The 26,822-nt window shown below is 33.3% G+C and overlaps 3 protein-coding genes and 1 pseudogene across 3 annotated transcripts; 3 read left to right on the top strand and 1 right to left on the bottom strand.

Moving 5' to 3' along the window:
- Positions 1-13,579: 13,579 nt before the first annotated feature.
- On the top strand, positions 13,580-14,381 carry LOC107943196 (egg cell-secreted protein 1.1). Its single transcript, XM_016876941.2, has one exon. The coding sequence runs from the start codon at positions 13,808-13,810 to the stop codon at positions 14,252-14,254; it is 447 nt and encodes a 148-aa protein (XP_016732430.1). The 5' UTR covers positions 13,580-13,807; the 3' UTR covers positions 14,255-14,381.
- A 2,858-nt stretch (positions 14,382-17,239) lies between these two features.
- On the top strand, positions 17,240-18,223 carry LOC107943197 (citrate-binding protein-like; annotated as a pseudogene).
- Positions 18,224-21,702: 3,479 nt separating this feature from the next.
- LOC121229056 (citrate-binding protein) lies at positions 21,703-22,665 on the top strand. The gene is made up of 2 exons (XM_041112201.1): positions 21,703-21,985; positions 22,228-22,665. Exons 1-2 carry the CDS (start codon positions 21,716-21,718, stop codon positions 22,609-22,611), a joined length of 654 nt encoding a protein of 217 aa, XP_040968135.1. The 5' UTR covers positions 21,703-21,715; the 3' UTR covers positions 22,612-22,665.
- Positions 22,666-22,867: 202 nt separating this feature from the next.
- LOC121228908 (UPF0496 protein At1g20180) lies at positions 22,868-25,319 on the bottom strand. Its single transcript, XM_041111929.1, has 2 exons — positions 25,283-25,319; positions 22,868-24,022 (listed from the first exon to the last, which is right to left on the bottom strand). The coding sequence occupies exons 1-2, from the start codon at positions 25,317-25,319 to the stop codon at positions 22,956-22,958; spliced, it is 1,104 nt and encodes a 367-aa protein (XP_040967863.1). The 3' UTR covers positions 22,868-22,955.
- Positions 25,320-26,822: the final 1,503 nt, after the last annotated feature.

Raw genomic sequence — 26,822 nt, 5'->3', positions numbered from 1 at the left:
TTTAACTAATAAACTGTACTAATTGGCCAAGTCAAAAATTCTAGAAAAAAATTAGTAGATAGATATATGAGTCTAGTTTCAGGAAAAATTTACGGATATTAATTTTGAGTTTTGAAACTCGAGAAATGAATTTTTAAGAAACCATGACGCAGAAAAACAGTTTATTCCAAAAATTAAAATAAGTGGTTTAGAGTTGTTTAAAAGGTAAGATAAGTTTAGTAACACCTCAAGCTTGACTCCGGTGATAGTTTCAGGCGTGGGGGTGTTACATTATTGGTATCAGAGCAGGTTTAGTCGGTTCTCGGAACAGTTAGTGTGAGAAAAAGTCTAGCTATACATGCCATACTTGTATTTTGATAGTGTGACGACTCCTGATGATTTTTAAATATTTTGTTTTATAGTAATGGATCCCGGACGAGCTGGTGATGATGATGTAGAAAGTAATGCGCCTGCTCCCACAGAAGGGGCAGCGCCATCTGAGAATAGGCCAGTAATAGTTGATCAGGGAGGAGTGACTCGAGAAGCTCTCTTCCGAGCTTTGAATGATTTGTTTGCCGAGTTCGTTCGTACGAATCCGGCAGTTAGACCTCCACCCCCTCATGATTCTCAGGCTACCCATGTAGCTCAAGCTTCCCCAGTCACAGGTACAGTGGTAAGAGAAAAGCCACCAGTTGATAGAATCAGGAAACAAGGGGCAGAAAAGTTCCGAGCAACAAAAGATGATGATGCAGAAAGAGCAGAATTTTGGTTAGAAAATACTATCAGAGTCTTTGACGAATTATCTTGTACACCCGAGGAATGTATGAAATGTGTAGTATCACTTCTTAGAGACTCAGCCTACTACTGGTGGAAGACACTTGTATCAGTTGTACCAAAGGAGAGGGTCACTTGGGATTTCTTTCAGGAGGAATTTCGTAAAAAGTACATCAGTCTGAGGTTTATTGACCAGAAGAGAAAGGAATTCCTGAAATTGAAACAAGGTACTATGACAGTGATCGATTATGAGCGCGAATTTGTCAGGCTTAGTAAATATGCTCAAGAATGTGTGTCCACAGAGGCTATCATGTGTAAAAGGTTTGAGGATGGGTTAAATGATGATATCCGACTGTCAGTGGGTGTCCTAGAAATAAAAGAGTTCGTTATTTTAGTTGAGAGAGCCTGTAAGGCAGAGGAGCTGTTAAAAAGAAAAGGCAAAGTTGAGATAGAGACACAAGATACAAAGAAGAGACAGATGAGCAGATCATTTCAGGCTACATCCAAGAGGCCCAAAGAGTTTTCTACCAGATCTAGCTTTTCGGCAGGGCAATCTAGTCAGAATAGAGGTAGCAGATTTAAGGATCCGAAGGCTCAGACCACCTCGACTACGAGTGTAGGTAATGTCAGACAGGGTAGATCAGGGTGTCCACGGCGTGGTAGACTTCATTATGGTCCTTGTCGGGCAGGCGAAAATGTTTGCTATAAATGTGGTGCTCCAGATCATTTTGTACGAGAATGTCCAAAAGTGGCTAGCCGAGAAGTAACACAGAGTGCTAGATCCGGAAATGCTCCTACTAGAGGCAGATCACCGAGGCAACCGGGAGTAGGAGCAAGTAACAGAGGTACCTTTAGAGATTCGGCTGTGAGACCAGATGTTAGAGCCCCTGTAAGGACTTATGCTATTCGTGCACGCGAAGAGGCATCCTCTCCCGATGTGATTACGGGTACATTTTCTCTACATGATATTAATGTCATTGCTCTGATTGATCCGGGTTCGACTCATTCTTATGTTTGTATGAAATTGATGCCTAGTATAGGTATGCCTATAGAATCTACAGAATTTGTGATTAAAGTATCGAATCCATTAGGCAATCATGTATTAGTAGATAAAATATGTAGAAATTGTCCTTTAATGATTAGAGGCTACTGTTTTCCGGCTGATCTCATGCTATTGCCATTTGATGAGTATGATGTGATTCTTGGTATGGATTGGTTGACTACACATGATGTGATAGTGAATTGTGGAAAGAAATTCATTGAGTTGAAGTGTGAAAATGGTGAAATTCTTCGGGTTAATTCAGAAGAGTCAGATAGTTTATTTCCCATAATTTCTGTTATGTCTGCTCAGAAATGTTTGAGAAAAGGGTATGAAGCTTATCTTGCTTTTGTGTTAAACACTAAAGATCCAGAATTGAAAATTGAATCAGTGCCTGTGGTATGTGAGTTTCCCGATGTGTTTCCGGAAGAACTACCAGGTTTGCCTCCTGTTAGAGAAGTTGAGTTTGGTATTGAGTTGATTCCAGGTACCACGCCCATTTCTATTGCTCCTTATAGAATGGCTCCGTTGGAATTGAAAGAATTGAAAGCTCGGTTGCAGGAATTAACAGATAAAGGCTTGGTAAGACCCAGTAGTTCACCATGGGGTGCACCAGTGCTATTTGTGAAAAAGAAAGACGGATCGATGAGATTATGCATAGATTATCGGCAACTTAATAAGGTAACAGTAAAGAACAAGTATCCATTGCCTAGAATTGATGATTTGTTTGATCAATTGAAGGGAGCTACTGTGTTTTCCAAGATAGATTTGAGATCCGGATACTATCAGTTGCGAGTTAAAGAGTCAGATGTCCTGAAGACTGCTTTTCGGACTAGGTATGGTCATTATGAGTTCCTTGTGATGCCATTTGGCTTGACTAATGCTCCTGCCATTTTCATGGACTTAATGAACCGAATTTTCAGATCGTATTTAGATAAGTTTGTAGTTGTGTTCATTGATGATATTTTGATTTATTCTCATGATGAGACTGAGCATGCAGAGCATTTGAGAACAGTTTTACAAATTCTGAGAGATAATCAGTTGTATGCCAAGTTCAGCAAAAGTGAGTTCTGGTTACGAGAAGTTGGTTTTCTTGGACATATTGTCTCAGGTGAAGGTATTAAGGTTGATACGAGCAAGATTTTAGCCATTGTTGATTGGAAGCCTCCTAGAAATGTATCAGAAGTTAGAAGTTTTCTTGGTCTTGCCGGATATTATAGACGATTTGTGGAGGGATTTTCCATGATAGCTACCCCGTTGACGAGACTGCTACGGAAGGATGTTAAGTTTGAATGGACTGAGAAGTGCCAACAAAGTTTTGACAAGTTAAAGGCATTGTTGACGGAAGCTCCTATCTTAGTACAGCCGGAACCGAGTAAAGAATTTGTGATTTACAGTGATGCATCCTTGAATGGGCTCGGTTGTGTACTCATGCAGGAAGGAAAGGTAATTGCTTATGCCTCTAGACAATTGAAGCCACATGAAAAAAATTATCCGACACATGATTTAGAGCTAGCTGCTATTGTATTTGCATTGAAGATTTGGAGACATTATTTGTATGGTGAAAGGTGTCGGATATTTACCGATCATAAAAGCTTGAAATACTTGATGACTCAAAAAGATTTGAATTTGAGGCAAAGAAGATGGTTGGAATTGCTTAAAGATTATGAGTTAGTGATTGATTATCACCCAGGTAAGGCAAATGTAGTTGCTGACGCTTTAAGTAGGAAACTTTTATTTACATTGCAAGTTTTGAATACCAATTTAGCCATGTCAAATGATGGTTCTATTTTAGCTGAATTGAGAGCTAAACCGGTATTTCTTGAAGAGATTTGTGAAGCTCAGAAAGCTGATAATGAGTTACAAGCTAAAAGAGCTCAATGTGAATCAGGCATAGAATCAGATTTCTGGATTGGTTCTGATGGTTGTTTGATGTTTAGAGATAGAATATGTGTACCAAAGAATGATGAGCTTATTCGGAAGACTTTACAGGAAGCACATAGTAGTCCTTTATCTATTCATCCAGGCAGTACAAAAATGTATAATGATTTGAAAAAATTGTATTGGTGGGTAGGAATGGAAAGAGATATTTCAGAGTTTGTTTCTAGATGCTTGATTTGTCAACAGGTAAAGGCCGAACATCAGGTACCCTCAGGATTATTGCAGCCTGTGCTAGTTCCGAAATGGAAATGGGATCGAGTTACTATAGATTTTGTGACAGGATTACCGTTTACACCGAGAAAGAAAGATGCAGTATGGGTTGTGATTGATAAGTTAACGAAGTCGGCTCATTTTATCCCAGTTCGTATGGATTATTCACTTGACAAGTTGGCGGAGTTATATATTTCAAAGATAGTGAGGCTACATGGGGTACCATTATCGATCATTTCAGACAGAGATCCAAGATTTACTTCACGGTTTTGGAAGAAATTACAAGAGGCTTTGGGCACAAAGTTGAGTTTTAGTACAGCTTTCCATCCTCAAACCGACGGTCAGTCAGAGAGAGTTATTCAGGTACTTGAAGATATGCTTAGATGTTGTGTATTATAATTTCAAGGTAGTTGGGAAAAATACTTACCATTGGTAGAGTTTGCCTATAATAATAGTTACCAGTCAAGTTTGAAGATAACACCTTATGAAGCTTTGTATGGACGTAAATGCCGTACACCTTTATATTGGACAGAGCTTAAAGAAAGCCAGATTTACGGGGTTGATCTAGTTAAAGAAACAGAAGAAAAAGTGAAAGTTATCAGAAATTGTTTAAAAGCAGCTTCAGACAGGCAGAAGTCGTATGCAGATTTAAAAAGAAAAGAGATCGAATATCAAGTTGGTGACAAAGTTTTTTTGAAAGTATCCCCGTGGAAGAAAGTTCTCAGATTTGGCAAGAAAGGCAAACTGAGTCCACGTTTTATTGGACCGTTTGAAGTAATTGAGAGAGTCGGACCATTAGCATATCGGTTAGCTTTGCCGATTGAGTTAGAGAAGATTCATAATGTATTTCATGTGTCTATGCTACGTCGTTATTGTTCAGATCCGTCACATGTGATTTCTCAGACAGAGGTTGAGATTCAGCTTGACATGACTTACGGTGAAGAACCGGTAAAGATTCTAGCTCGAGAGGTAAAGCAATTAAGGAATAAAAGTATTGCACTTGTGAAAGTACTATGGAATAGACACGGGGTAGATGAGGCTACATGGGAACCCGAAGAGGCTATGCGAAAACAGTACCCAAATCTCTTCACAGGTAAGATTTTCGGGACGAAAATCCCTGAAAGGGGGGGAGAAATGTAACATCCTAAAATAGGGCCTAAACGGAATAGTGGTTGCGAAACCACAAATCCGAGGTAGAAAAATTTATTTTATTATTATTTTAAGGTTCATGGTATGATTGCATGATTGTGTGAAAATTTCGTGATGAAATTCCATGCATAAAGTGCTTAAGTTGAGGTTAGGGACTAAATTGAATAATTTGCAAAACTTGCATTCTAGAAGTTTTTAGTATGAAATTACTTTGGAATATTAATTAGGAGAGTTTAAATAACAATTTGACCAATTTTAAGTTCATGGACAAAAATTAGGACATGGAAGGAATTTTTGAAAGTTTAGTAAGGAGGGGTAATTTGGTCATTTGGATATTAAATGAATTAAATAGGGAAAAATAACACAAAAATGGTCATCTTCTCAATTAGTTTCTGCCGATTTTTGCTCTCCTCCATAGCTGGGGTTTCTTCAACTTTCAAGCTTCATAGTAAGTGATTCCAAGCCCCGTTTTTAATGATCTTTACGTTTTTGGAGTCCCGGTAACTTGATTAAGCTTATTCTAGCAATAATTCAGCCTAGGGTTCATATTTGGAAAAATACTCATGGCTGAAATTTGTGTATTTTGGTGTTTTATGATAGAATATGAGGTTTTAAATTATGTTAAACAACTTATGCTACTCGGTTTTAAGTGAAAACGAGTAAAACGGCTTAAATTGGAAAAAAATACCAATAGTCATAAGTATATGTTAGAGTGTGATTTTGATATTTCCATAGAAGGGAAAAATGATCAGCATGTCCTAAAACATAAGAAAATAGGATGAAGTTTAATTTACGAGCCTTGGGGCAAAAGTGCAAATATGTGAAAGTTTAGGGGTAAAAATATAATTTTGCAAAAGTTTGGGTCAAGGACTGTTTTAATAAATGTGAATATTAAATAAGTTAAATTTGCTATTATAGATCAAGAAGAACGAAATTCGGGAGTAGATCGGGGAAAAGAAAAAGTAAAGGACTAAATTGTAAAGTTTAGTCACATTTTGTATCAAGGTAAGTTACAGTAAATAAATGCAATATTCTTTTATTTTACATTATTATTGTCAATTTCCAGCATTTATATACTTATGTTATGAAAATATGTAAAGCCGAATTTAAGGTGGAGTGACAGACGAAAAGTGTTAGAAAGCCCCGGTTGAACCCTAGGAATGTTAGGATATTAGGGTTGACAGGATAGAATAGAAATGAGCCATGTAAGTCCATATTAGAAATATGGCTTTGGAGATATGATTGAGCCATGTAAGTCCATATTATATATGGCATTGGAGACAGGAATAATTCATGTAAGTCCATGTCAAAGACATGGCATTGGCAGGATATTGATAGATAAGAATGACCCTAGTATCCTTAGTATTCTGAGTGGTTCAACGGGTCAGGATACGAGTTAAATTACAGTGAATTAACAGCAAAGGAAAAGTAGATTATACTTATGAAAAAGGAAAGGTCATGTAAGAAAAAAGGTAAGGGAATAAAGAAGAAGATAGAAATTGAGAAGTAAAGAAATTTATGATGTTAGATGATATTATGCATAATTATCCATTATGTTCAATGTTGTGATTTATTTGCTTGTAAGCTTACTAAGCCTAGTGCTTAATCTCTTTATTTTCTTCTTCTTATAGTACTTATCTAGTCACTCGGGGATCGAAGGAAACGTCGGAGGCCGATCACACTATCAAAGAAATAACTCGGTATAACTAGACGTTTTGTTTTGGGTATGGCATGTATAGAAACTTAGCTACTTTTGGTATAATATGAACAATGAATGATGTGTAAATACTTGCTAGTGATTAGCTAATAAAATAGCCGATGATATACATATTTATTAATATGTATGATTGATTGATGATTATCACATGAAAATTATGAAAAATGTGAAAGTAACCTAAAAACAGATTCAAGTAACAGAAATGACGTAACTTTGAAAAATCACTAAAAATTGTAGAAACATAGTTTGAAGATGAATAATATATGAAATTAAATCTTATTATGTATATTTTCTTATGGAATAAGCAAAACAGGTAAAGGTATTATATTTTATGAGATATCTGAGTTTTAGTGAAACAGGGTCAGAGCGATTTCTGGATCCCCTGTTTCAACTTTGGAAATTCACCATAAATTGTACAAAACTAATTAGAAGGTGTAATTTATATGGTTAGAATCCTTGTTGAATCTAGTTTTGATAGAAACAAACGACTTAGTCATATAAAATTTTTTACAGGAAGAAACATGGCTCGAAGTAAGAAGAGGTCAGTGTAGTTAAGTTTTGAAACAGGGGAAACTTTAACTAATAAACTGTACTAATTGGCCAAGTCAAAAATTCTAGAAAAAAATTAGTAGATAGATATATGAGTCTAGTTTCAGGAAAAATTTATGGATATTAATTTTGAGTTTTGAAACTCGAGAAATGAATTTTTAAGCAACCATGACGCAGAAAAATAGTTTATTCCAAAAATTAAAATAAGTGGTTTAGAGTTGTTTAAAAGGTGGTTTAGAGTTGTTTAAAAGGTAAGATAAGTTTAGTAACACCTCAAGCTTGACTCCAGTGACGGTTTCGGGCGTGGGGGTGTTACAGATCTATTCAGCCGAATGGGCAACCATCTTCCATATACAATAACTGGGTGAATACCATGCCTTAGCCACTCCATACACAAAATGAAAATGTATGGTGAAAGAGGCCACCCTTGACGAACTCCTATTGACGGTTTGAACTTTTGAGAAGGCACTCCATTCCAAAGTACCTGCATCGTTGAACTAGAAATGGCTGAGATAATTACATTACGAAGAAAGTCAGGAATACCTGCGGCCTGTAAAGAGGCATCAATGAAATCCCACCGAACACGATCATAGGCCTTTTCGAGGTCGATTTTAATGGTCATCCATTTTTTGTTTTTTTGCTTGCTCTTCATGGAATGAATGACTTCTTGCGCGATGATGATATTGTCATTTATGTTCCTTCCTGTGACAAATCTGGCTTGTTTTGGTCCTATAAGCTTTGGAAAGACCATTTTAAATCTATTAGCAATGACCTTTATCATTGTATAGGACCGAACAAAGGCTAATAGGGTGAAATTACGAGAGACATTTCGGGTGCTGTACTTTAGGAATCAGGACAATAAGGGAATTATTAAGGTCTGATTCAATGGCATCACCAGAGAAAATCTTCTTGACCCATTCACAAATCGAAGGGCCAACAAACTCCAATTAACTTTGATAGAAGATAGCGTGTAATCCATCACTGTCAGGTGCTTCTAAAGGCGCCATGTCAAAAAGTGCCTTTTTAATCTCTTCATTAGAAACGGGCATACTAAGGAGTTGAATTTCTTCTGGCTCAAGACGCGGGAAAACACCATCCCTAAGACTGCCTATTTTCCTATATTGCTCCCCATAAAGATTTTTATAGAAATTAACCGCTTCCTGCTCCAATTCTTCTTCATCCATAACCCACTATTCCGCTTGATTTTTTAGAGCTAGAATACGATTCTGTTTCCTTCTCTGTAGAGTTTGCTTATAGAAAAATCTTATGTTACGATCCTTAAAAACTAACCAATCACACTTAGCCTTCTGCCTCCACAAGAGTTTCTCATGATGTAACATTGATTCAAACTCCTCAAGGATTTCTAGCTCAACCTGATGTAAAAAGGTCGAGCTTCTTTAATCAATCACCTTTTGGACATTATCCAATTTTTTCTTCAAAAAAATCTTCCGCTGCATAATGTGACCATAAACCTCCTTATTCAATAATTTCACTTTATCAGTGAAAGTAGTATGAGTAGTCGTCATATCTCCCATAAAACTCCAATTATCTTTAACAAACTCGAAAAACCCCGGATGTTCAACCCAACCAGCCAAGAAAAGAAAGGGTCTCCTACAGGAAGGCTGAACTTCCGGCATAATAGATAATTTGAGTGACTATGATCAGATTTTAGCTTTTGTAGATGTAGTACTTTGGATAAGGGGAATTTTAGGCTCCAAGCATCATTACAAATTGCCCTATCCAATCTCTCAAAAACTCCCCTTCTATTTCAAGTAAAGTTGGGACCATTAAACCCCAAATCATGTAAACCCATGGAATCTATGAACTCACTAAAGAGAGCACACCTTTTCTCTATGATCCAACCACTTATTTTTTCACTCGAATCTAAAATAACATTGAAATCACCAATCGCTAATCATGGAGTCTCATCCATCAGTACTGTATGCTTAAAAGCATCCTATAATTGTTTCCGCTTTTGACTATTATGACTGCCATAAACAAAAGTGACCAACACCGGTTGCCGATATGACTTTCCAGAAATTTTAAGAAGAATGAATTAGGAATGGTTACCCAAAATATCAACAGAAATGGTATCCTTCCATCCTATCCAAATTCCTCCTAAGAAACCTATAGCGTCCACACGATACGAAAATTCGAAACTAAGCTTAGAAATAACAGAATCCACTTTAGAACCACTTACTCTTGTTTCTAAGAGGCCAACTAAATCATGTTTATGCTCTCTATTATACTCCCAAAAAATACGAGGACATTTCAAACCAGCACAACCCTACAATTCCAACAAAAAATAGTAAAATTCATATTTAAAATCATAATTTTAAAAGTAACAAAATTAAGAATATCACCAACTCATGCAGATGTGGACCCAAGACCAGCAGTCTGTCCCTCAGCATTGCCTCCCATCCTTTCTGCTCCATGCCCAACTTGCGAGTTGTTAAGATTCACCATAGAACTAATAGCTTCTGTCAAAGGAATTCGAGAAATTCCAGCATTTTTTAGTCTACCTCATTTTTCCTTGAACGAGCGACTAAGGGAAGTTCTACCACGATTATTACCTATTTTATTCTCCGAACTACGTCCTCTGGAAACAGAAAAAGATTTATTAGTATTAACTAAAATATTTTTCTTATTACCTTTTAGCATTTGTCGAATTATTATCATTAAAACTAACAACCGAATAGTACTTTGGGTCTAAAATTGACGCATCTAATTTCACCACCGATTCATTAGGGCCTTCAAACATAGGATTATTGAGAACTAAATTATTCTCCATATTTTCAGAAGAACCCGAATACACCTCTACAATTTCCTGTTCAAATAAACCATTAGTAGAAAAACCATTTAAACATTGTTTATCTAAACTAGAATTTTGTCTATTTAATGAAGGCTTATTAAGACCACCAAGGGATAACCCATTAAACAATAATGGACCATCTGGTCCAGTCCTTTCTTTACTTGGCCCACCACGCTGAAAATTTATTGGTCCACTTTTCTGCGCCTCACCCCCCAACAAACGCGTTGAACCTGCAGTCGGCAATAAAGAAATTGAATTAGAGCTGGAAAATTTATTGGACTAATCCTTGTCCTTTTGCAGTAAATCATCTGACCCTACAGGCTTTTTCCCCAAAGACATAGAAATTTTATCTCCCTTCAATCGACTTAGCCCAGCAAAACTCGACTCACTCTCTCCTGAGCCCACAATAGGCCTAGCCAACTTATTAAACCCCCCCTCAACGCCATGACCCAAATCAACTAAAATGCCCAAATCACCTTTGGAAAAAACCTTATTTTCATAATACTTTTTACCTCTAGCTGCGTGACCGTTCTCCTTTTCACTCAAAATCCCCCCATTATCTCCATTAAATCTCCCCCTAAGCCATCATCCACCATTAGCGGTGTAAACCTAGAACCCAAAAAGTCCTTTCCAGATTTTGCACCTCCACTAGCCTGAGAATCCCTTTTACCCCGCCGTGACTTTCTCTTGACCAACATCCAAGGTTCGTAATCGACTCCCTTTCCATCATTGTCTTCTCCCACGCCATCACTGGAAGCCACCACTTCCTCAGTCCTCGGCCTTTTCAAAGCCACCTTAACCCTCACCGACAGGCATATTTCCTTAACATGTCCATACTTCTCGCAACTGAAACAAATCGTCAGGAGTGCCTCGTATTCAACCCGTTGGATTACTCCATCCACCAAGACTTTGGAGGTAAGTGGTTCGTCAAGATTAATGAACACTACTAAATGGGCAAAACGTCCCCGGGTTCTGTTATTGGTTTGTAGGTCTAGTGTAACAACTTTCCCTATTAATCCGCCAATTGCTTCAATGATTTGTCTCTTGTACAGATAACCTGGGAGACCCGGCAGATGAATCCAAGCCAACACCACACTGGGATAGGGTTGCTCTGGATTAAAATTTTTCGTCCATGGTTGCACAGTGAGGTATTGCCTGAATATAATCTATGCTCCCTGGGTTAAAACTTTATTGTAATCTTCCATTTCCTGAAATTTCACCAAAAAATATCCATTAGTAATATCCATTAAGTGAAAAGAATTGACCGGTTTCCATAGATTAAGGATACGGTTTTATAGCATGTTATAACCAATGTTACGCCCGAGCAATTTAAAATAACAGTCGATTCGATCTCTTTGAACAGTATGTCTTTGATGCGATCTAAAAAAGCGATTACCGGAATCCCATTAACCATTGACGTGTTAACATCCCCATCCTGTAAAACAAGATCACATTCGTTTCTTGTAAGGTACCTATCGGGAGAAGTCAGTCCACCCCCAAAAAGTTTATCTTTGAAAGACATCATCGACTGTTGATCTGAGCCAACAACCATGTTAGTCTCTTCTCCATCAACTGCTTCTTTGAAACGAACTTTTTTGGTGTTCCGATCCCCATCGTCGCAAGGATCGCTAATTGCACCAATACCAGGATTTTCCATTCTCGAGAGTCTCAAAATTGTAATCTTAACATAGTATAATAGAAAATGTTTTTCATTGTAAATGTTCTGCCCTTTAATTTGTTTATATTTTCATACTCTTTAAGTTGACACTACTTATTGTTTAGAAAAAAATGAATATACATTAAACCCCTCGTTTTCTTCCTTAGATTTAATTTTGTCCCCATCTTTTGGATTTATGACAAAATGGGGGCTCTCCCTTTTTTATTGGGCTTGCGTGTTACTACCAAAAAGTTAGTGAGGACTAGAATTGATAAATGGGTTGGATTAAGTTTAAGCATATATTAATATTAGTTTTAACTTTTAAGCCCTGTTTTATGTAAGGATAATTATTTCAAAAAAAAAATATAAATCACATAAAATTTTAGTTTTTTTTAATTATTGGGTAGTAAATATAATTAGAGGTGTTTATAGGTCTGACCAAGTTGAATTTCGATCAAGTCCATATATATATGATATCGATGTCATACATAATTACTAGTTTAGTCTGACTTGAAATATGAGTCTCAACTTTTATTCAAACTTGATTATATTTATAACGTACTAACTCAAACCTATTTATATTCACCAATATTATTTTTATTAATATTTATTAATTATATATATTTATTTCACTATCATTATATATATTTTCTTCTTATTAAAAGTTTAAGTATTATTTATAATATAGTATAGTGTATTTAATTTTCATATCACATAAATTACATAATGCATAAAATAACATAATAAAAACATATTATTAAACTTGAAAGTGAGTGGGGTCGGTATGTTTTGAATATTGGAGATTAAGCCCAACGTAAATTTTAATTGAGTTTAACTTTTTCGTTCAAATTTATTTTTTAAACTTAATATTTTTGTCCAAATCATTCCAAATATTATATAGGCCTTTTAATTTAAATAAATGTCTCCAGTTCTAACTATAATATATATATATATAAAATCTAATTTTTAAAATATTAAAATATTGAGATACAAAACAAATTGCAATATATGTTCTAAAGCTTTGTTTTTTAATGCATACATGTAATTAAATTTTAAATAATTAGTATGGTTGAACGTTTCACATTAAGTTGATTATTTGTTTGGATTAAATTATGGTGTAAAAATTTGAAGGTTAAATATACTCTAATTTTTTATACATTTTATACATTTGGAATTCAGACACTACTTTTATTTTCAGGAATTTAATCCATTTACTTTGAATTTAAAAATTTAGGTCAAGTTGTTATCACTATTAAAAATTTTCTATTAAATTTATTTCAATGACATTTTGAAATAAAAAACTTGATAATTATGCAACAATAAAAATAAGGTTGAAAATACTAATAAGGTTTGACGAAAAATACAAACTCTTTAAGGTTTATTTATTAAATAAATTTTAAGTAAAAACAATAATTTTACCCTTAATTAATTATTATTCTATTTTTATTTTTAATATTTTGTATTAAATAATTATAAACATAAAATAATAAAACCTATTTAATTATAAAAATACGTTAACTATTAAATTAAATTATAAATCGCTTTATATTTTAAAAAATCCATAGGTTAAATATTATTTATTTTCAGTGTGTATTTTTTTAAGTTAAATTACAATTGTAATTATGAAAAATAAAATCTAATAATTATAATAATAATAATAATAATAATAATATATTTAAACCTAAATCAAAATAAATAAATTTATAGAGTAGAATCAGTTGTAGCAAATAATTGCTTGAGGTAATTAGCGGCTGTTGACGAACCTTATCACTGAAATACAGTAACATGCTGCTTCACAACTCAACTCTTCATCTGCACTTAATTATATTCCATGCTAGCTTGAAATTAAACCAATATTTAATCCCCAATTAACACCCATTTACGCAAAATCCCATCAACTTCCATAGTAATTATACAATTAATCATATTAACTCTTTCATGAACTGTTGATAGAGTTGAATTCCTATATAAACCTACCATATGCTATCTCCACCAACATCTCATCCAATCTTGTTCTGCATTATCATCAAGCTTCTAAAAATGGCCAACACTTTCAAGCTTTTTTCAACACTCACTCTTCTGTTTTTAGCCCTGCCAATGGCATCTTCATTGGAAACCTCGAAGCTAACCCTTCAATCTCGACTCAATGCCGACTCCCCGAGTTGCTGGGAATCACTGACCCAGATTCAATCGTGCACTGGAGAAGTCATCTTGTTTTTCCTCAACGGTGAAACCTACCTCGGGGATTCATGCTGCCACGCTATTCATACGGTTAGCCACCAGTGCTGGCCGAACATGCTTGAAACACTAGGGTATACCACGGAAGAAGGTGACATACTTGAAGGATACTGTGATCATGAAACTTACAAGTCTCCCCCGTCTGTGAAGGCTAGCGTGGTTGCTCCGGCGAATGATATGCTTCCTTAAATGGATGGCTTTCTCATTCGTGAATAAATTTTACATGTTTATGTGTCTTTTTCTGCAATGGTTTCAGGGTGTCTTTGTTCTCTCTTCTTTTCACGTTGTTTGTAAGTCGGGAGCTATTAATGAAATAGTTTTTCATTACCAAATACGAGTACCACATGACAAATATAATACCAATATATATTTTAGCAAGATAAGGAAATAAAATTAAGATTTTTAAATTAATATACAACAAAATTTATGTAAAAACGGTGTTTTCTATTTTTGTATTAATTTAGAATTTTTTTTATAACAAGACATGGTTAAAAACGAATACAATAAAAACAAATTAGTTAAAATTAACATTCATGGAATGAGATTAATTTGTGGAAAAACTCTCGTAACAAAATTAATATCTCATCGCATACTCGAGGTCGTGTAATACTTGCGATACTATTTTTGAAGTTTCAAATAAAATTAATTATTATAATCATTAAATTGTAATGCACTAATGCTAATATTATAGTAGAAATTGGAAAAATAATGATAGAAGTCACTATATATTTGTAACCCATTATCAAACAGATTAGTCTGAGAGTTGCGCTACTGAATACTGATCCAGTCCCATGATTATTAGATTTATTCACGGGCTACCTATTCATTCAAGTTTGGAAATTTGTTTGAAATTTGAAAGTATTTAAATAAAAATATTAGGCTCGAAAGATGAGTTTAGATAAAAAAATTAATTCATTTAAAATATAGGCCGGACTCGAATTTGAATATTCAAGACTAGAGCTTGGCCCAGCTTATTTTTAACTTTATAATACTTTTATTATGTAATTTATAGCACATTAAAAAAGTTAACCTATATTAAATATATAATATTATTCTAATGATAAAATGAACCCCATGTGATGGCCTAATAGTCAAGGGTGTTCCCAGTCCCAAATATGACTTCGGTTCGAGTCGCACTAGTCGCGTTGATTGTTCGATCTTTGCCCTATTATTGTAATTCACCAAAAAAAATGTTAAAGATGAATATAGAAAAATTTTAATAAAATCATTAAGCATTAAATTAAAATAATATAAATATATATTTTTTTAAAAATAAAAAATAATATAGATAGGTTTAGATAAGCCAAGCTTGAACAATCATATGATATATTAATATTATGTTTAAACTTGGCTCATGAGCACTTCAAAGTGCCAGTTTAGCATTAGTTCTTGAAGTACTTTTAGGTCAAAAATCACTTTTGAGATAAAAAAACATTAGTAACTAAGATGTTTTTAGGCTTTTAAAAAATATTTTTTTTGACCAAAAGTAAAAAGCAGGAAATTTTAACTTTTACTTAAAAGTACTTTTTAACTCAAAAATGCTTCTGAAAGCAATGATAAACTAGCCCTAAATCCAACTTTCAACTCTTTTTTTAGTTAAATCCTAAATTATTGTTTATTAGTTAAAAAGTTATTAAATTTAACTATAAAAACATGCCAAATATTATCTTTGAACATTGATATAAACTTCTAATCAATTCAAACCTTGCCTAATACAAGTCTAAATCAAAATATTAGAAACAAGAGACTGGTTATGGCTGTCATCTTAAGGAGGGCCGTGGTAGGAAGCTAAATTTGTTGTTTCATTTTCTTTTTCTTTCGTAAATTTTAAGTTACACTATTCCAACTCTTAATTATATATATAGGGTCAAATATATAAAAGAAAAAGTTTAAAAAATAAAGCATATTTTAAATTCTGAAATGGACTAATAATATATAATGTGAGGCAAAATGAATAAAATAAATGATAAACATGAGGAGATGAAATTGAGAGTTGTATGGCAAAGACAATAAGCTTGGTTAATACCTAAGAAATGTGAAGAATTAATGGATGCTATTTTCTCGATAGGATTAGTTTGATAATTATGTTTTATTTTTACGAGAGAAACCTCAAAATAGGTTGTCAAATAGGATCAATCAGGTTTGTTCGGCAATAAACAGTTAAAAAAACCCATCTAAATTTATGATTTTTTTTTATGTTTTAATTATTTATATTTGATATTTATAGTTAAAATATATTTTTCAAAATGTACTGAAAAAATAAAGCATATACTAATATAAAATTCTGATTCATGCCAATAACTTTTTTTATTTATTCTGTGTTAAACTAGAGTTGTTCATGAGTCGAGTCGGGTTTTAATAAAATTTTAGGTCCAGGACTAAAATGGGTCTAAATTTTTGTCCATGTCTGGCCCAAATAAAAAAATGCTAAAATTTGAGCCCGACCCACCCGTATTTATTTTTTATATAAAAAATTCAAAAATATTAAAATAAATGTTTCCTAACAAATTGAAAATAAATTAAAAAATCTTTATACTTAAATAACACTAACATAATTGTAACTTAATAAGCAAATACCTCTAAAATAGTAACAAAATTAACAGCAAGATAAGTATTATACAATATCTAAACATTAACAATATAATAATGAAATGATAACAAATAGTGATAAAAAGTGAGAAAATTACAGCAAAACAACAATTTTTTTTATTTATTACAAATTCACAAGTTCAGGCAAAAAAACCTTACATGAGGCTCGACTTATTTTCTAAATGGACATTTTTTTATCTAAATTCGTTTTTCGAGCTTATATTTTTATCCATATATTCTCATTTTTTGAGCCGGACCCGCATTAGACAACTCTAGGTTGAACAAAGGACAACATAATATTCATTGGAGAAGCAGACATAATTTGAGTATCTAAGACAAATAATTTCAACCTTAAAAGAGTTCCCAAAACAGCAATATAGTTGGACTTTAAGAGAGAAAGAAACAGCATAAAGGTCCTGCCATTCTTATTTAATGCCTTACGGCAAACCTTAATCTAAAAAATAAACTAAAAAACAAAGTAAGTGGCGAATATTCCCATGAAGTATATCTTACTATAAATATGGTTTCAAAGATCTGGTTATGCTATCTTCATACAACTCAAGTTTTCCTTTTACTTTTTGCTATTCAAATTGCACCAAAATGAAGGGTTCCAATTGCAATAGAGTTTTGATTATTGTTGCTGTTGTTTGTTTAAATCACCAGTTACTTATTTGTGGTGCAGATCCTACGGATGGATTTATTCGTGTGCCATTAACAGATGAGAATTTCGATTTACAAAACCATATAATATACCACTCTCCCAACGTTATAATTACTCCGATGGTGTTCGAAGTTTTTGGGTCTACAATAAAGATAAGCCCTTCAAACCTGACAGTGGCACTAGGCCTCGCACAGAAGTACGCATAAAGGTAAACTAACGTATCTTCAATCGAATGATAAAGAGAAATCTTAGTCTCGAATTTTTTGAAAAGAAAAAACTTTTCTCCTTTGAGTCTGTTCTGATTCGATTCTAGAATAATTAGACGTAAGGTGGTTACGAGATATTCAAACATCTTCAATAATAAAAAAATGACATGCAAATGCACGTGTACCATTTTTGGGCATTATATTGTTATTCAATTTCGTCCAAAATCGGACGGATCTTTGAACAAATACCTCGTTTGTCTAACAAACACTATGAAGCCAAAGTGCATTCTAACTGAACCGTGGTGCATGGTGTTTTAGGGACATGACTATTCGTCTGGAATTTGGCAATTTGAAGGCTATGCTTTCGTCCCAGGAGGGACATCCGGGGTGACCATAGTGCAAATTCATGGCGCTGCTGAAGGAGCAACGACGCTGCAACTGCGGATTTACGATGGAAACATGAGGTATTATAGGTACAATTTGGTGGCCACCTACTTGTACGACAAGTGGTTTAGAGTGAATGTGATTCATGATGTAGGCAAAGGGAAGATCACTGTTTTCATTGATGGAGAAGAGAAGTTTGTGGTGAACGATCAAGGACCCGGTGACTTGTATTTCAAATGTGGCGTTTATGCTGCACCTGCTAAATCTAGCAACTTCATGGAATCTAGGTGGAGGGACATTAAGCTTTTCAAAAAATGATTGCTATATATACACACGTATATAATTAAAGAAGTGGTTATTGATTAATGTAATATGCTATTCATCTTGGTCTTGTATACATATATATAGTTAATATTTAATCTCTGCTTAGAAAAGTGATTATTTATCAACGTAATCTGCTACTGATCTTGGTATTATATTTTGCTTCTTGATTTCTTCCCTTTTTCAGCTATGATTCTTCCTAGGAGTTTTCAAACCCAAACCCTCTACTCTTCAATTGCTTTTCAATGGATTTTTACATCTTATCCATGTCTACATGGTGTTTGAGATTTGCTTTGTTGGTAACCTCTAGATTCAGTCTATCAAGACACCGAGTCATGATGATATTTTCATCCTCTTCAATATTTGCACGGATCATAATCATCTCCGTGTCCTTATGATAATCTTTTATGAATTTATTACTTTGAGTAAGGGATTGAAGCCTTTGATGATGCTTTCGATAATAATATAAGAAAATATTCTTCTAATTAAAATGTAAGTAAATTTTCTCTTAAATCTTTGTTTAATTATTTAGAATGATTAGTGCTTAACTGAAAGTGCTTGACTATAGTGGTCATTTTGAGTGCCACTAAAAAAAAAGACTGTAAAATAGAGTAAACAAAGTATACAAAGTATTGTTTAGGCAATTTGGTTTCGCTACGTCTACGAAGCCTAGTTCAATGAGTAAATCTACTCTTTAATCCTCAATACAACAAATGATTCAAGTTGTATCACTTTCCTAGTATAGCAACCACTTTTGTATCTTAAAGGCCTAGATCACTCATCTCTATAAGTTCTCTCCTTGAGAACTTAGGCTATAAACACAACTTGTTTACTCTTAAATGCACTCACTAATATGTTTCTCGATGAACAATAAAGTGCTCTCAATACTCAATACATAAATCTATACAAGTCTCACAGTATGTAAGAGTTTCCAAGACTTGCTAACATACTAGAGATTAATTACAATCCAACCCTTAGCTATAAAATAGAAAAATATAATATACTAATAAAGATCGATATAAAGTGAACTGTTGGAGATTTATTCGATATAAAGTGAACTATTGGAGATTTATTCTTCAATGGTATCTTCACAATCTAAAGAATTCAATTGCTTGATTGGAACCAATCCAATTTTCAAGGAAAGTTGCTTTAAATGGATTGGTTTCAAAGTCAAGCTTGCATATACCCAAAATATCGACATCATACAAAGCTCATAGATTTTGTTTCAATAAAGTGCCAACTCCAACTATGGCAAGTATTTGCCTATCGCAGTGTTGATAGAAGTGGCTACATCCGATTGGCACTTAGTCAGCCACTTCAGAAATTTACCTCAACAAATTCGATAAGAAAATGGTGCTATTTGTCCCTCAATCATGAGATATCTATTTGTTTTTTTATAAAGGATACGAAGTGTTGATACAAAGGTACAGCAAGAAGGAGAGACGGAGGAGGGCATGGTGGTGTTGACGAAGATTGATTCACCTAATCAATTCGAAAAGCCAAATGTTATAGAGAATGGAGGTGAAAAGTATAAAGACTGAGTGGTAATTTGACAACATGTAGGCAAGTATCTTTGAGAGTCTATCCCCTCTTCATCGTTCTAAGGGCTATTTATAGGCGAGGTCCCGTGTAAGATGATATTAACGTGTTGGACTCGTAATCAGTCATCATTGTGGGACACGAAAGGCAAATATTTTTGATGGGATGAGGATGTTTGTGACAAGACATATCCTGTCATTCATTCTAGTTCGGGATACGAAGCAATTGAACCCACATGGGGTTTCGTGACCAAAATGATCACGTTCTTAAGAAAAGGTCGGGTGTCCAGAGGAACAAGTGGTTAGCTTCCTCGAACGGTTACCTTCCGCCTGCTTGGTTGGCTAAGACAAAGAATAAAGCTTTTGACGACCTCCCGGTCTATAACAGGTGAAGTACATCCCTCAGGTGGCCTTCCGAGCTACAACATGTCCCTATTTATGGGGGAGGTATAACAATACTCCCCCTTCTAAGTGCTAACCCTTAAGCGACATAAATCCTAATTAAAAAAAAATACAATGATAAATGATAAACATGTAAAATTGAAAGTTGTATTAAAAAGACAACAAGCTTATACTTATTGAGGAATAATTATATGAAACAGTGGCGCCACGTCATCATAAATTATAGAAATGATTGTATGAAACAGGGGTGTCACGTCACCATGTATCATTCTCCAATTATTTAATGACATTTCAAAAAAAAATCATGTCATTGATACATAATTTTTGTAATTTTTTTAATCTGAACTCTAAACTCGAAACCTTAAACCTGGAACCCTAAATCTAAACTTGAACAAAAAGGCCAAGTTTATGATTTAGGGTTTATGATTTGAGGTTTGAGTTTTAGGATTTAAGGTTTAGGTTTGAATTCAGGGTTTAAGATGTTGAGTTCAATTTAAGATTCTGGGTTCGACTTTGAGATTTGGGGTTGAGGTCAAAAAAATTATCAAAATTATGTATTAATTATATGAGAAATATTGTTAAAATGTCATTAAATAATTAAAAAAGGATAAAAAATGTTGTGGCTCCCTATTTTTGTTTTTATTATATTTACTTAGTATTTAGAATTAATGATTGCTATTTTTTGGATTAGTTGGTTTATAATTAAGGTTTTTTTTTCCTTTACAATAGAAACCTCAAAAGGAATCCGGTCACTTCTTTTTAACAGCTTGTCAGGTAGCATCAACCAAGTTTGCTAGGCAATATGCGGTTAAAAATCACCCAAAATTTACTGCTTACAACTGCAATTACAAACTATATAGGTACAGGAGAGATACACATAGGATAGAATTTAATTCATAATAAATATCAAAATATGGCTTCAGCCTTTACCGATATCATCGGTGACTCATTCCCAATTATATTCTATAGTCATGATCAAAATATATTTAATTATAATTACAAAAGTTAGGTGAGATGGTAAGGGCCTTTTTTACCTTAATTAATGGTTGAGGATTCGATCTTTACCTGAGTATGGAGTAATTTTAAAATTTATAGTTAGCATCTATCTCTTAACAGGCCTATAGAATTTGATTATAAATATAAAATATACATTTTTTTAACATAAAATACAAAACCATACCCAATACTAATTTAAATCCGGATAATATAATTTTAAAATGGGTTCATCAAGGACAGCATAATATTCATTGGAGATGAAGACATAATTGTAGTATCTAAGAGAATTAATTTGAACCTTAAAAGAGTTGTGACATATGAGGCCAAAGTTTCAGCATCAAGGCGCTTTTCATTGGCTGAGATATAAGACTAATCGATTAAAACAACAGCATAAAGGTCCTGCCAATGGCTTACGGCAAACGTTAATCTAAAAAACAATGTGGCAAATATTCCCATCAAGTATCTGACTATAAATATGGTCCCAAAGATCTGGTTATGCCATCTTCATACAACTTAAGTTTTCCATTACTTCTTCTGATGAAATTGCACCAAAATGAAGGCTTCCAATTGCTACAAACTTTTTATTATTGTTGTTATTTTTTGTTTGAAAGATCATTGGTTTATTTGTGGTGCGGATCCTACCGATGGGTTCACTCGTGTGCCATTGACAGATGAGAATTTCGATTTACAGAAACCGTATAATATACCACTTTCTCAACGTTATAATTACTCCGATGGTATTCGTAGTTTTTGGGTCTACAATAAAGATAAGTCCTTCAAACCTGACAGTAACACTAGACCTCGCACAGAAGTACGTATAAAGGTAAACTAGCATGTATTGAATCAAGTGGTAAGAAGTAAAGTATTAATTTCGAGCTTGGGCTTTATGTGATTACTGATATTTAAATATCTTTGCAAAAAAAATATAAATGCCATTTTTTAAATTGATCTTATCTTTTTTTACGAAGGGCATTATAGTTTTATTCAATTCCGTTCGAAATGGAACACATACTATGAAACCCAAGTGCAATATTCTAACTGAACTGTTGGTGCATGGTGTTATAGGGACATGACTATTCGTCTGGAATTTGGCAATTTGAAGGCTATGCTTTCGTCCCAACAGGGACATCCGGGGTGACCATAGTGCAAATTCATGGCGCTGCTGAAGGAGCAACGACGCTGCAACTGCGGATTTACAATGGAAACATGAGGTATTATCGGTACAACCTGGTGGCCACGGATCTGTACGACAAGTGGTTTCGAGTGAATGTGATCCATGATGTAGGCAAAGGGAAGATCACTGTTTTCATTGATGGAGAAGAGAAGTTTGTGGTGAACGATCAAGGACCCGGTCACTTGTATTTCAAATGTGGCGTTTATGCTGCACCTGCTAAATCTAGCAACTTCATGGAATCTAGGTGGAGGGATATTAAGCTTTTCAAAAAATGATTGTTATATGCACGCATATCTGATTAAAGATTTAATCTTTGTTCTATTTAGAGAAGTGGGTATTTATTAATGTAATATGCTATACATCTCGGTGTCTTTGTATAATCTATATATATATATAGAAATATATTTATAATTTCGCTACGGAATGTACTGAAGATGTTGTCATGTTTTATATCAACTTTGACTCATTAACCTTTGATTAAACAATTATCTATACATTTATACACTATAAATTAATGAGATTATACTCTTAATAATACTAAAAAAAAAAAAGAATGGTTGTTGTTATTTACAATTATAAACATATACACATTGAACTTGTAGAAGAAAAGCTTGTATAACTAGTCGTCCCTGAAACCTTGTGTAAAAGATGCTGTCATTTCCTTGATTACTAATGCCCTCACTCGATTGATTGTTACAAGGCACAAATAAACATGTTCTTCAAGCTCCTCCAGCTGTTTCCAGAATCCACCATGGCTCTTCTTCAACTCCTTCACGATTTGAAGACAAAACCTATGATCTTCCCTTTGCCTCTCCAAACAAACCCCTATCATTTCCTTCTTGTGTTCAACTTCATCATTTAACCTAGAAACCAGCCGACTCAGAGTATCGAAATCCCGATTCAAGATATAAGTTCCCTTGGCAGCAACATCAAGTTGCTCCCCAACTTTCCTAAGGAACCCACAATTCAAACATGGAAGTTTCTTCAATACCTGTTTTTTCTTCTTTAAAAGCTTTTCAGGGACGAAGGCCAAAATTGCAGGCGCCATTAACAATGGTGCAAGAGTATGTGCTGCTATAACTATAGCTATTATTACTAGCAATCCACAAGCTGTCGTTAAACAAATCCCGGATGTTTTGTGGATGAACTTGATCAGCTTTATCTTCCGAGTAACCTTTCTTTTCTTTGATTTAAGATGGCGCAATATTGAGGAGTATTTTTCATTGATTATCTCGAAATCATGTTTGATAGGGTTAGAAAATGGGTTTTTTAGGGCAAGGAATGAGTTGAAATCCGAAAGAACTTGTCTCATGTTATCAGGAGAATGATAACAATCATCAAACAAATCGAGTGCTCGTTGAATGAAGTGATAATTACGTTGGATTTGGTTGATTTTAGTGAGGAGATGACCGCAAATTTTCGAAGCTTCAGCACTAATATCGAAGTAATCGAGGATTAGGGTTTTGAGTTCGGGCATTTCGGAAAGGATTGTAGATTTTAAGATGGAAGAAGATATGGTGTCGGGACAGGGTTCCAAGAGTTGAAAGAATTTGAATGAAGACGAGGATTCATTGGCTAATATTTGAGCTTTAGAGGAAAATTCTAGGTATGATTTGGTTCTTAATGCACTAAGGTATTCATCATTTACATTCAAGCTTTTGTGACCATCTCTCACTTCTTTTTCACCTGAAACAAAATATACATTATTATATTACAGATAAATGGAAAAAGAAAGCTTGGGTGGAAATTAGATACAAAATGAAGAAATAGTTTTATAATTATTATTTCAAGTCATAATTAGATCAATTATTTTTTTCGTTTATGTGCACGTCTTTGAAAATTTTACATTATCAAGAAAAAGAAATATAAATGATGGGCTCCTATATGATTTTAAAGGGGAAAATGGTGAAAATATATTATAGGAATTCAAAAGAACAATACATCTACTAAATAATTTTTAAAGGTATTTATTAGAATAAACCCAATAATTATAGGCCCATTAAAGATGTAAACATTATCTACGAGTTTTAAAATTATTCTATACTTTAAAACCCTCACAAATTAAAATGAGAAAGACCTTTATCCTTTCATCTAACTCTCTTAATTAAATAGTTTGCGACTTTATTTCATCATTATGTACTGCTAAATAGGTTAAGTGTCATCAATTTTAAATTATTTAATCCCTTTACTGAAGAAGCTAGCAAGTTAGTTATGGAGCTTTCTTTTGCCAAAAGCCTAGTGGTTTTTTTTTATTATTTAAAAATATCATAATTTGAAGAAAAAATATATTATAAGGACGAAGTTTTAAATTTTAAATTTATCATTACTTCACAAATTAAATAATTTTTAATTTATTGCAACTTCCCTTTCTTTTTTCTTTATCACTTAAAAGCTCCATTTAAATACATTATTAATACAAATCTTTCATTCAAGCATTAGATTGTCTTATCAAAAGAGACTCTGTTTGTTGAGTGTTTTTTTCTCTCTATCTTTTTCAAGTAGTGGTATATGTATATTTATATGATATAGGTACTGTTCATTGACATGATATACTAATCAAGTAGGCTTCATGCATATAGACACGCATTCTACTCTAGACTCAGCACATGTTTATAAGGTCTTATGCATGTGTAACTTCGCGGGAGAACGAACTTGACCTGTGAGCCAATCAAGCGAGCTCATTACAATCCAACCCAAATTCATTCGGGCTTTGGGCCAGTGATTATTAATTTCAATTTTTTTCTAAAAATAAATTTAAAACTTAATTAAATTAGGTCATGCATCAAATACCAATTCATTCTAATAATTTCCTTTTCCAATAAAAACATAAAACTAAGCCAAAGAATTAACTTAGAATTGAACTGAATTCATATTCTTAAGAAACTAAAACCTCTTTTATTTAAGAGAAAAAAAAAAGAAATATTTTATAAGAGCAAGCATACATACCTCTTTTGATCTTGAAAGCTCTAAACCTTGCCCACATATTGATCTCTTCTTGTCTTAGAAGGAGGAAGAAGGAATGAATTTGGAGCTAATATTGGTAGGTTTGAAGGAGAAATACCTATATGTGTAATGAGAAATCCTCTTCCTTATAAACAACCCTACAAGGGACAAGTAATTAATAATGGAGGCTTTTCTACAATAATAAATTAGAATACAACTCCTAGCTTGCGGTGGGACTTCATATATATCTTTGCCTTACTACATAAAGCCTTTTTTAAAGGAATATATGTGTATATATATATATATATATTATATTTACTTTTTCTTGTCATTTTGTATATACTGGACACATCCGATGTATTTTATGTTATGTAATGGTAAGTATTATGTCTAAAATTAAAAAAAAGAAAGAGATACATGGAGGGAGAACTATATCGTCAATATATTTGCTTGTTGCAATTGGAAAGCTTTATTATCCTCTATTTTGGGGAGTGTTCTATTTGTCCTTGTATTGTTGTGTGCTTTTGTAAGTTTACGCCATTAATGCTTGTATGTAGAAGACTCACATGAAGGCTGAAACTCATTTTCTTTTATTATATATTAATATCAAACTTAACTCAATCAATTTGTATAGCTACTTTTATGAAATGGTATTCCACAATCTATAATTCAATTTTTTTTCTCAATGATGTAATGATTTTTGGTTTAATAGGTAAAAGAAAAAAATTATTAAGAGGGTTCGGAATTAAATTGTATATTTTTACGATAGTAAAAATATAATTTCATCATTTTAATAGGTATATCTTTATAATTTTTAAAAGAATAAATCAATTTTTTTATCATTTTGGGAGGGTCTAAATGAAAATTTTTCTATTTTAAAGAGGGTTGGGTCCCTGCCAGCCCCTAGTTTCACCATTGTCCATCCATTAGAGCAAAGAACTGGATTTTAAGTACACTTAAAAGAAAAAATAAATGAAAATATACCGTTTTAATAATGGAAATTATTTGGGACATTACCAATAGAAATTTTAGACTCTACAAAAAAAATTAAGAGTTGACAAATATCTTATAACGATGTAATGAAATATTAAAAATTACATGATAATATTTTAAAACTGCTTTCACCGAATACCAAACCTTTAATAATTGGAATAATGTATTTCTAAGAATGTTGGTTGGGGTATCTAATGCTAAGCTAAGAGGTTGTATCTTTATCATCCTCCACGTAATTACATCTTTTCTTTTCCAATTATTTATAATAAAAACATAAGAACTAACATCAACAGCTATCCCTCATGGCATACTTGGATTATTTACTCTTTTTTTTTTTTTACTTTTTAAAGTTAAATATTTGATAAATTTGCATATATATAATGAAAGAAATTATTTAAAATGGACTCCAATTAGCATTCAAATAATAATATCAGATTTAAAACCAATAATAAGAAAATTCAAATGTTAAAATAATAATTTGAAGTCATAATTAAATTTTAATTAATTTTTTTAATAATTTTATTATAAGTTCTAATCATATATGTTTTTT

The sequence above is a fragment of the Gossypium hirsutum genome, chromosome A05 (assembly GCF_007990345.1).
Source record: "Gossypium hirsutum isolate 1008001.06 chromosome A05, Gossypium_hirsutum_v2.1, whole genome shotgun sequence".
In the NCBI taxonomy this organism is placed as follows: Eukaryota; Viridiplantae; Streptophyta; class Magnoliopsida; order Malvales; family Malvaceae; genus Gossypium; species Gossypium hirsutum.
Note: the sequence above shows the minus strand (reverse complement) of the source record. Positions and strands in the feature narration are given on the sequence as shown.

Excerpts from the sequence above, each read along its gene's own strand:
- LOC121229056 (XM_041112201.1), top strand. The coding sequence starts at position 21,716 with ATGAAGGCTTCCAATTGCTACAAACTTTTTATTATTGTTGTTATTTTT. Across the intron at positions 21,986-22,227 it reads GCACAGAAGTACGTATAAAG|GGACATGACTATTCGTCTGG; the intron begins GTAAACTAGCAT and ends ATGGTGTTATAG.
- LOC107943196 (XM_016876941.2), top strand. The coding sequence starts at position 13,808 with ATGCTATCTCCACCAACATCTCATCCAATCTTGTTCTGCATTATCATC.
- LOC121228908 (XM_041111929.1), bottom strand. The coding sequence starts at position 25,319 with ATGTGGGCAAGGTTTAGAGCTTTCAAGATCAAAAGAG. Across the intron at positions 24,023-25,282 it reads AGCTTTCAAGATCAAAAGAG|GTGAAAAAGAAGTGAGAGAT; the intron begins GTATGTATGCTT and ends ATTTTGTTTCAG.